Source organism: Poeciliopsis prolifica, unplaced genomic scaffold (genome assembly GCF_027474105.1).
Source record: "Poeciliopsis prolifica strain line A6 unplaced genomic scaffold, Auburn_PproV2 SCAFFOLD019, whole genome shotgun sequence".
NCBI classification, from domain to species: domain Eukaryota; kingdom Metazoa; phylum Chordata; class Actinopteri; order Cyprinodontiformes; family Poeciliidae; genus Poeciliopsis; species Poeciliopsis prolifica.
The window spans coordinates 9,990,133-10,001,548 of record NW_026562394.1 but is presented as its reverse complement, the minus strand read 5'-3'; the positions used below and the strand labels follow the sequence as shown (position 1 = coordinate 10,001,548).

The 11,416-nt window shown below is 39.3% G+C and overlaps 1 protein-coding gene across 2 annotated transcripts; it reads left to right on the top strand.

Moving 5' to 3' along the window:
- Positions 1–257: 257 nt before the first annotated feature.
- Positions 258–11,412, top strand: LOC129368379 (beta-galactosidase-1-like protein 2). Of its 2 annotated transcripts, XM_055043300.1 has the most exons (21): positions 258–381; positions 2,658–2,773; positions 3,152–3,349; positions 3,433–3,501; positions 3,894–3,989; positions 4,603–4,711; positions 4,796–4,888; positions 4,994–5,075; positions 5,147–5,211; positions 5,307–5,391; positions 6,349–6,486; positions 6,705–6,785; positions 7,529–7,641; positions 7,724–7,870; positions 8,880–8,951; positions 9,046–9,124; positions 9,234–9,321; positions 9,404–9,515; positions 9,698–9,814; positions 10,097–10,216; positions 11,339–11,412. In XM_055043300.1, the coding sequence occupies exons 2-20, from the start codon at positions 2,682–2,684 to the stop codon at positions 10,181–10,183; spliced, it is 1,923 nt and encodes a 640-aa protein (XP_054899275.1). In that variant the 5' UTR covers positions 258–381; positions 2,658–2,681; the 3' UTR covers positions 10,184–10,216; positions 11,339–11,412. The 2 variants fall into 2 exon arrangements, with proteins under 2 accessions (XP_054899275.1, XP_054899274.1); XM_055043299.1 differs by lacking the exon at positions 11,339–11,412 and having other exon boundaries at positions 10,097–10,296.
- The last annotated feature ends 4 nt before the right edge of the window (positions 11,413–11,416 follow it).

The following is an 11,416-nucleotide window of genomic DNA, read 5'->3' as shown; positions in this document are numbered from 1 at the left end:
CACCTACTCTTTATTTTATAAACATGGAGGATACAGAAAGAAATGTTTGGAATGAAGCAGTACCTTTTGTTGATGTGTCACCTGAAGACTATTTGACCAATAAAAGGCACATCCCTCCATCTCCTCTCCTCCTACCCCCAACATTTTATTTATTTTACTACTTGTGTTTTGGTTGTTTATGTTGTGTGGCTCTTACATTTTACCTGTTTAAGTGTATTCCTGGTGCAATACTAAGTTACTCCACAAGATGGCAGTAGTGGCGCATAACGGGGACGCTGCCTTCCGAACTGAACCCGGGAGAAGCTCAGTGGAAGCCCGAGCTGGATAGCTGGCGTCGCAACAAAGCCAAAACCGAAGAAGCTAATTTTCTGTTTAACACAGGTAGGTTAAGTGCACAAGTAATCGATATGTATTATTATTGGAAGTGTTTGTAAATTGAGACAGTGTTTCATTCGCGCCGACTCTGTGTTGTTGACTATCAACGGCCGCTAGCCTAAATCCAAACTACCGTTATTTGTATCCCCACTAACTCCCATTAGCCGTAACCATGGCGACTCTTTGTAGTCATGGTTTAAACGGTCGTTTTCTACGGAAGCATATTGCTACCACGGAGGGAAACTTTCGAATAATATCACATTATAACGGGATAATTACTGTACGAATGTGATAAATATTGTACAACCGTGACACTTGAGCTGTACAAACACGATGCGTTCAGAGTTGGGTGGTAAACTGGTTACATTTACTCAATTATTTTTACAGTACCTTTAAAAATAATAATAATAATAATTTCAGGAGTATTTTCTCTCAACTGTACATTTTACTTTAGTAATTTTGTTATGAAGTGTCACGTGCTCCTACTTGAGTAAAATTTCTGGATTTTCTACCCACTGAATGAAAGACAAGCATGTTTTAACCAAAAGTTCACCAGACAAAGACACACCTTCACCTTTTGTTAAAGTTTCATACGTTTCAAATCAAAGGAAACAGATTTGGGAAATTTTCTTTTGTCTGATTTAATTTTGTGTTACCTATATGAACTATTGTCATTTCAGTTCTTAAAATACCAAAATTTCCAATCAACTTTTCATTTTTGATCCGATGATGTATTTTTAAGAATATTAAGCGAGTGATAATTTGATCGGTCACTCAGTACTTGAGTAGACTTTTCACCAAATACTTTGTTACTGTTGCTTAAGTAAGCTCATGTACTTTTTACTTTAACTTGAGTGAAATATATTGAAGTAGAGCTACTCTTAATTGAATAAAATTGTTGGGTACTCTACCTACCTCTGCTTATGGTGTATAAACGTGATAAGTATATTGTGCACAACACTATACTTGACAATTATGATGTGAAGGCATGAGCACTTCACATCTCCGTGGAGGGTCATAGGAAACAGCTTCACTCGGAGACCCGATTTCAAAAAGAGCGTTCACAAGTGTTGCGTAAATGAGCTGCTGGATACCAACAAAAGTGTTGCGGTTTACCCGAGGGGCGGCTCTACGTGAACTGGGCCTTATCCCAAACTTAGGCCCCATTTACATGGAGGCTCATTCAAAGGTTGGGAATCTTGAGTGTGGTAGCTTCATATTCCAGTTTATTTTATCAGAGGTCCCAGAATACAAGTGGGATACTGGCTACACTGCCTTTTTTTGTTGTTGTTGTTTTAAAGGCAAATAAATGCAAATAAAACTGTTTTTCTTTCATTTTACATATGTGACTTTAATAAGATATTTATTCAAGAGTTTATAACTTTAACATATTTCCATATGTTGAAAATAAAGCTATAAAAATGTATTGTTGTATTACTATTACATTTGAATTTCATATTAAAAGGGCAGTATAATGTAAAATCGACATTTAGAGGTTTATATTCTTTTATAATTATTATTCCCTCCTCAAAAACATACCTAGAGTGTTGCTTTGATTCTCCCATGACTTCCACAGTAGATTAAACGAAGTTTGAGAAATTCTTTAATCTACTGTGGTGAAGCAATTGATCACACTGAGAGCTGCCTTTTCCACAAAGCTCCTTCTTGGAGCCACTGTTCCCAAGTCAAGCTTCTGCCTTATAGAGCAACCCTCCCCCTCAACTCCTCAAGACTAGCGGCAGCAGCAATTAGCAAACACCTGGTGGAATTGCTGTCTGCTGAGTCGTGCAAACTACTTCTCTGTGAAACGCTGGCAAAAACGTTGTTAATGGTTCAATGGAGGAGGGTTGTTGTGATGGAAGGTGGAGCATCGGAAAGAGCAGGGTCTTATTAGAAAGACAGAGGCCCAATTGAAATTGCATAGTCAAGTTTCTCTTAATGTATGTGTGACACATATACAGAATTTTTATAAGAATCGAAGACAACAGTTACTTGATTGTGCTTTAAAACTGCAGCATGTGCCTGGGAAATACGTAATTCCGCCCATTTAAAGTTGTAATCCAAACATAGAAAAATACAGAAAAGATAGTATTTGGGGAATAAGTACAGTAAAGCAACATGTAACTAATGAACAAAGGGTAGTCCAGCCTTGTTACTAAGGTGAGCTCCTTGCCTTATGAGCCACTCCCACGAGGCGGTGTGTGTGTGTTTCAGGCAAGCTCTGTGAGTTGATCTGCACTCAGATGCTGCTCTCAACTCAGTACTACTGCTTCCTGTTTTAGAGCAGGGGATCCAACAGCCCACCCATGGGTGTCCTGAGGACAAGAAGTAAACAGAAACGGATACATGCATTCATTTGCTTGTGCATAGTTTCCATCATCTTCTATAAGTATCTGGGGTAAGTGTTGTCTAATTTTAATTTGTCGGTTGATACAGACATTAAGTTATTTTTGTCTCTTCGGTACTTAGAGATTTGTGTCATTTTCCCAAAAAATGTGTCTTAATATCTCTCTGATACTGATAGGTTTAATGTTATTGCACAAAGGATAAATAGTAAAGAAATTATTTAACAAACCTGTTATGAACAACGTAAATTTGTGCATATGATTGTGTTAAAGTCTGTTTTGACTTCACAAAAATGTGTTTCTGCTCCTTTGTTTTAAACTTTTTGCCAACTCAAGACATCTGCAAATTCCTGCAGAGCACATCATGTGGTCAGTTCAAGAACAATAGCTTGTATGTCCCATAACCTGATTGTGTCTGGAACTATGCACAGATTCTTTCAGAGCTCGGCACGAATGGGCTTGAAGAAGACCAGGAAGATGGGGCTGAACACCAACTCATCCCAGTTCACCCTGGAGGGGAAGCCCTTCTGCATCCTCGGGGGATCCATTCACTATTTCCGTGTGCCCATGCCATACTGGAGAGACCGACTGACGAAGATGATGGCCTGTGGCATCAACACCCTAACTATGTAGGGAGATAACTAGCACTGTGTTTGTCTCATGTCACAAACCCATCGCCATCACCTGAATGGTAATTAAAGCATCCTCACAGATATGTTCCATGGAGTCTGCACCAGCCGCAGAAGGACGTGTTCAACTTCCACACACAGTTGGATTTAGAGTAAGGAGAATGTTGCTTTGCTTGTCTCAACTATAGAACTTGTAGGATTAATTAGAGAGCACAGATGTTGCTGGCTAAGCAATCTTGCAGAGGTCCAAAACAAGATTCCTATATCACTTTTCTAGCAATATGACCTGTTTTGAAACCAGATTAGGAATATTCGCCTGCTGCTCCCATCATGCAACCTCTAGAACTCAAGCAGGAAAGGAAAGGGGAGAGGGAGTCCCACCTGACAACTGCCTAATCTCCACAACAGCAGCAATTTATTAAAGCAATTACCCACACAAGGGGATATGACACTACTGTCAGCTACTGTTGTTGCCAGGCACTTTTCACAGCCTTTTGTATCATATTTCTAAAGGTTTTTTGAGTGTTCTTTTTTTTCTTCGCAGAGCATACATATCTCTGGCAGCTGAGCTGGGGTTGTGGGTTATTTTATGTCCTGGTCCCTATATTTCTGCCGACATGGACCTGGGAGGGCTGCCAAGGTAACACTCACGTTGTTTACATATGACCTCCTAAGACCATGAAGAAAGACATCCTCAGTTTTTTGAAAGTTTGCTTTAGTACGCTAGACTTACTGTGTTGTTTTCTTCTTTTTGAAGCTGTGATAAAATCTGAAGTTGTGTTTCCCATCTTGTCATGCATGTGTAAATTTGACGAAGTGAGGAGCAGTTTGTGTCATTTGATAAATTCTTAAAATGCGTGTGTTGCTTTTGACTTGCCTCTGTTTTGTATGCCGTTTGTGTATTGGGATGAATGGTTTAGAGTGAGTCAAGATCGGATATGTTAGTTTTGATTTGATGTCACCAACTCGTTTACATTTTTGGGGATGAAATATCAATGTTCATAGAGTTCTTAGCTAGACTAATCATAAAATAGGTTAGGCTGTCGTTAATTGGAGCCACTCTACACATGGCGAGGTATGTAGTACACACGGGAAGTCTCAGAGTTCAGACAACTGTGTCGCAGCGTTCATTGATATGTCTTTAAGAAGTGTCAGAAGATCAGGCAATGCTACAATATTATGTATGTAATACTGTTGTCAAAAAATACTGAAAGACAAGGCAGATAAGTAGCAGTTGGAATTATTTCATGCAGCTGGCTCCTCAGAGATGACAGTATGAGACTAAGGACCACTCACCCTGGCTTCATTCAGGCTGTCAACACCTATTTTGACAAGCTTATACCAAAAGTGTTTCCATTTCAGGTCAGTTTGAAATTGGAAATGACTGTATTGTATCTAGCTCTAATTTGTTGCCATAGCCCTTAAATACTTGTTTTTGTATTCTAGTTCAGCAAAGGGGGTCCTATTATTGCAGTGCAGATTGAAAATGAATATGGATCCTTTGCAAAGGATAAAAAGTACATGTCAGTCATTAAAGAGGTATGGTTATTATTTTTTATTAAGATTATTTCCCCCAAAATACAGGCAGGTGTTTTACTGTCAACATACCATTCTGATGTGATTTATCTCTTCTTATGTTGAAAGGCTTTACAGTCCAGAGGAATCAGTGAGATCTTGCTCACATCAGATAACAGCAACTCATTTAAGTCGGGGGGTGTTGATGGAGGTACATGTCAGTGCACACGTGTACGGACAGAAAGATATTCAAACTTTAACGTGTTGTCTGTTGTCTCAAAGCTCTCCGGGCAGTAAAGCTACGGAAGCTTAATCAGAAAATCATCCAGGAGCTGAACTCTGTCAAGGTCTTTAATATTTCTTTTCACGTCAGTTCTCTGTTTTTTATTGGACATAATTGGTGTCAGCTGACACGTCAGATATTTCTTGTACTGTTTTTCAGCCCAACAAGCCTTCCTTGGTGATGGAATACTGGACTGGCTGGTATGATACATGGGGGGACCTTCACCATGTGCTGCCTCCAGAAGGTAATTCATACCCACTATGCCAGCACTGACCTGTTTAAAGTGTATCCTTTCTGCTGATGTCATGCTGTTTAGTGGTTTCGTTTTGTACATGTATTGTCCAGTGTTAGAGTTGACGTGTCTTAAATCTCTGCTATTCTCTGGAATCTCATTCTTAAAACCCAAAGTCTTCTACACTACACTACTGCAACACTCAAATCCTGAATTTGAACTAATTTATACAAATTAGTTTTTATACAGCATCCACACCAAGGGTATGAGTACTTTGACACAGTGACGAGGTGTTCATACAAACAGCATGGAACCTTGTTAGGTTTATACTAATACTTTAATTTTTCCAACATGTTACTTCTTACTTTAAATAGTATTAATATCTTAGATAGGCAAAGTCCTGACTTGAATCTGTTAAAGAATTTGCGAGGGCGACAACAATAAGGTAGATGTGAAGAGAGCCTTCAATCAACCTTATCAGACCTCAAATTTGGAGCTCATATCAAAACACCAGAGGAAACATGGAAACAAAAAAAAACAAACTACTCAGCAATTATAAGAAGGATTTGATTACTGTGATACTTCTCACTGATTGCTGAGATGGGTTTAAACTACTCAGCATGCCTTTTCAATAACAGGTGATAAAATCAGATATTTTTTCAAAAGTGATGTTTTCTTGAATAAATGGGTGTTTGGTGAATATCAGGAACACATATGCTGGTACATTAAATTCAAATCTGACAGGGTATGTCAGATTTTGGACAGAACTGGATTTGTCACTGTGAGAAAGCAGATGACATGGGATCATACTGCATCAGCACCTGATATTATGTTTTTATTTGAAACCTTCCTTAAACAGTTTTAAATATGTAAAAATGCTTCGTGCTGCAAAGGTAGACTAATAAAAGGTTGATCTTATGCTACTATTGCTTGTTCTGATCGGTTTGTGGAAATATAATTTTGTTCCAGACATGGTGTCCACAGTAAGAAATATCCTGAGAAGAGGCATGTCTGTCAATCTGTACATGTTCCACGGAGGATCCAGTTTTGGCTTCATGAGCGGAGCAGTTTCTGATCCTTCCTACAAAGCTTTGGTCTCCAGCTACGGTGAGTGAGCTCTGGCATAAACAAAACAGCTGTGGTGTTCATGCAAATGTGCACAGGTGTGCACATTTGCACACCTGTGCACAGGTGTGCACATTTGCATGAACGATGTCTAAAATCTGGAGGAATGATGTCTAAAATCTGGAGGATAGAGTGTTTCTGTTGTAATAGCCAGCAGATGACGATAGAAAACACTTAGTGTATTTTCTGATGCGTTTCAGATTATGACGCTCCGTTATCTGAAGCAGGGAGATACACTCCAAAGTATTACCTTCTAAGGGATTTATTTTCTCAATTCAACCGTAAGTTAACCTTGAGCATGAAGTACAGGTATTGTGGCATCCAAAATTATTCACACTTCTTGAATTTGTTTATATTTTGTCAGAGAATAACCACAACCTAAGTACATTTTATTGGTATTTTATGTAATATAATAATTGTGAAATGAATGGAAAATAATAAGCATGTGAAAATGACAAATATAATCCACCTTTTACGATTCTAGTGGCAAGCCTTGTAGGGTATGTCTCTAACAGCGCACAGCATCTAGAGTTGGGCTGAAGCAATTATTCAGATTAATTGTAATTAATAGATTATTGAAATAATTATCAACTAATTTAGTAATTGATTAATTGTCAACTGGCTTATACAGACTCAGAAAATGCCATTTGGCGAAGAAACAACCTTTTCAGAGCATTTGCATTCATAAAGATATTTAATTACACACAGTAGACTCTGTTTACTAATTTGGCAACCTTTACAGGCAACTAGTTTCACTGGATTTTATTCAGAGTTATCAGAGCAACAGGGGCGTCACATTTTAAAACTTTACATTTGTAAAATATTTTTGAAAAGATCCTTTTCCTTCCACTTCACTGTTACGGACCACATCCATAATATTGTTTGTCTGTCACATAAAATCCCAATGAAATACATAGGGGTTTGTGGTTCTAATGTGACAGAATGTTGAAGGGCTATGATAACCTTTGCAAGGTGCTGTTACTGAAAGACATCGTTGTCTGATTAGTTTTTCATGTTTGTGCAGCAAAAGGACGCAGCCTCCCAGACATACCGTCGTTCCGTAACAGTGATTCCTACGAAACTGCCTTCATGTACTATTATCTGTCATTATGGGATGCTTTAAGCTTCGCTGAGGGTGTGAGTTTTACATACCGTGATAAGTCTAATGGAGTAGAAGTTAGCTTCCCAGTCGGATTATTGTTTTATAATTCCTCTGCAGCCTTTCATGTCAGCCGAGCCAGTAAACATGGAGAACCTACCTGCAAACAATGGCAACGGCCAGTCATATGGCTACACTCTGTATGAGACCATCATCACTAGTGGAGGGATGCTGCAGTCAGGTGACAATGTTCGGGATCGTGCCCTGGTGAGTTATCGTTCCTGCCCACAAAGCTGTGACCTCAGACTCTGTTGAGGTTGGGCTGCTATCTACTTCTTAGTAGAATTACGGTTCATGCACTAAAAACCTCCTGGGTGAAAATTGGTAGCGGATCTTTCCCCGCATGCTGGTGAGTGCATCTGCATGCAAGGTGAGCCAAAGACTTTTGGGCAAGAACTGCAAAGAAAACCCCCCCTTCAAGAACAAAGCACAAGGACAGAGAGCAGAAAATTGGTGCAAAGTTAATATCAGTCACCACGAGGATGCGGGATGCTAACCGTGAGACATTCTGATGAGATTTATGTGTTCTTATCCAAGGGAGTGAGTTTCCTCACAGCTCTGCCAAAGAACACTGCCATGAATAAAACATCCTCCACAAGCAAATTTTTTTTCTCCAACCAGAGAGTCACCAACTGATTTGTGTTTTCTAGCACAAAGAAGAATTTTGTAACAGCATTTTAGACCCAGTGGCATGGAAACAGAGCAGATCTTTATGAAGTAGGTAGGTTGTTCTCTAAACACATAACTGAAGAAGTGACAGTTGGCACGTATTGATGTCTGAAATTTAGCCTGACAAAATCAGCTAGCTTGCCATGCCACTGGTTGTTGTTTACATAGTTTTGGTTTTATTTATTTGTTTTGCAATATGTTGAGTGCTACTTCAGTTAGTGCTCTGGGTTGGCGAGGCCATTGCGGGACCCTGCTACCCACTGGGCAGTTTACAGTTCCTGCCATAGCTTCATTTGCTCTGTTTACACAATTCTGCTCAATTCTCATCTCCCTTCAATGTTCTGTTAGGGATTTCACCCATTGAGCTCAATTTATTCCACTGAATTTCAACCGGGCCAATCAGCAAACAAAAGGGGGAATTACGAATGATGACATCAATTTTATGTGCTAAATGCAGCACGTCAATGGTGGAGAACCACTTTTTTTGAAGGGAACCAGAACATGGGTGTTTTATAAGTGAATTGAAAAATTCCATTTTGTCCTGCAGGTGTTTGTAGACAGAAAATATATTGGTCTTTTGAAGCGCCAGATCCTTGAACTGGCTGTTCCTGATGGTAAGGTATGAACAATGAAGGTCCATTTGTTATTGGCTGGGATGGAACCCAAAGGAGTGTCTGATTGGGTGTAAACATTGAAGTGTTTCATCACCACAGGACAAGCGGACTTTGAGCTTCCTGGTTGAAAACTGTGGACGAGTTCACCAAGGAAAAGACCTTGACAAACAACGTAAAGGTGACCAGCAGCAATGCCTGCAGATTCTTTGCTTTACCTGCTATGAAATTACTGACAGAACATTGTCAGAAGATACTTGATGAGTCACTTTTCATCTTTGCTCTCTCAGGTCTGGTGGGGGACATTTTATTAAACAACATCCCCTTGCGGGGCTTTACAACATACAGCCTGGAAATGAAACTCGACTTCATTGAAAGGTTTGTGGGCTTTATTGAACCCAACAACCTGCATTCAACTTCCGTCTGTGTTTAAAAACTTGTTTGAATGAGTCTTTTTCAGTCTTAATCAGGCACCTTGGATAAATCTCCCAGAACATCCCAGCTTTCCTGGATTTTTCATGGGAAGGGTGTTTGTGTACAGCTATCCGACTGACACGTTTGTGAAGATGCTAGTAAGTGAAATAAGACATCCTTTTTTCTTTTTTTTTTTTAAGCACTGAAAAACTGAATGAAAAACTAAAAGCAGATTAGCAGAGGTTCCTTTTGCGTTTTGTTTGTGTGAATGACGCCGCAAAGTCAACTTATGCTCACTGATTTGTCTGTGTTGTTCTGCGTGCTAATGCAAATGTTTTAGGGCTGGGGGAAGGGTGTTGTGTTCGTAAACAGTCTGAATCTCGGTCGCTACTGGTCACTGGGCCCACAGCAGTCCCTGTACCTCCCTGGGCCCTTTCTCCACAGTGGAGTAAACCAGGTAAAGCTGTTCACAGTCTGGTCTGACTCAAGACTCTCTGTTTTTATATTTATGTTATATTGTATATGACAGTCACATGAAGAGGATGCTCAGGATTGTCCCTAATTTTCTTGAGGTTATGTGAAGTTTCTCTTTACACTGTCATTTCCAGGAGTTATCCTGCTCTATTTAAATCATTATTCTATCAGTCCTTGGTGAATTTGTTTGTTTTGGAAATAAAATCATCAAACATAAATCAGAGCAAATGTTTATGTGTGTAATTCTTCCCTTTTAATTCATTAGGTCATTGTTTTTGAGGAGAAGGAGGGAGACTACAATGTCCAGTTTGAAGATTCACCTGATCTGGGCATGGAAGCAGACATCAACTGAACATCCGAGTGTGAAAATGACCTACATCTTGATGTACATTAACTATTTATTTTCTTATTTTTACAAATGGTTTTTTTTTACTGTGATTGTATTTAAATAAACGGTCATCAACATTTTTATGTTGCACAACCATAAATTTTAAGTATTTTATTGAACACATTATACACGGTTTTCCAGTTTTCAACCTACAAATTTGAAAAGTGAATTTTTTTTTCAAGCCTTTTCTTGAATTTCCATAAATAGACCAAATTAGTCAATTTGTATGTAATGTAATCTCAGTAGACATTCGGCTATCCTGAGATGTTCTCAAAGTTTTTAGCGAACATTGTACAGCAAACACCATAATGAATACCAAGGATCGCAGCACACAGATCAGGGAGAGAGTGTGAAGTTTAAGATAGACTCTTTGATCTATGGAACCCATGGAAATACAAAAAAAAAAAAACAGACGTACTGCTAAAACCACAAAAATCCACATGCTTAAAAAGTATCAAAGTTGTAAAACTACGGCTGTAAAAAGTCTTAATTGCACGTTTTCCTAAATGAAGTTAGCCTTGTTGCATTAACCAAGGCCTTACATGTTGTGGACTATTTAATCTTGTATGCAGGTCATGCACAGACGTTTTTACTGTGTTCTTTCGGCTACTGGTAACTATGAAATTACTTCAGACTTATATAGTGCGTTTCTGGACAAAGATGCAAAGGTGGCTAGATACAGGATTGCAGCCAAAGATGCCCTAGGGTCTGACAGAAGTGAGGCTGCCACACAATGGCGCCATCGACCACCATGATCGGGCAAGGTGAATGAAGTGTCTTGCTCAAGGACACAAAAACGAGAGAAAATACAGAATAGTTCAAGGTGTGTGAATACTTTTTCAAGACACTGTTTTAAGTTTGTGCTGCATGACTGTAAAACTAAATGAAACCTAGACATCACTAACACATATAGTTGTGTCCATGCGAACTGCAATGGCGCCGCCTATAGGCCACACTGTAAACTGCGCAAACTCTTCAAACGTGACCTGTTCAGCAGAACAGGCCTCAAAGTTCCCGTGCAGTTGTGCTTTGATATGTTGAGTTCAGCACATGCACATGGCTCAGTGCCTCCGCTTGTGCAGCAGAGGTTAAGTGACGTTGTTTTATTTTTGGCCACAGGAGCTCTGGGAGTGGTTTGAGCCCAGACAGATCCAGAAAGGAGCAGGTGTAACACCTAAATAAACAACACAAGCACAA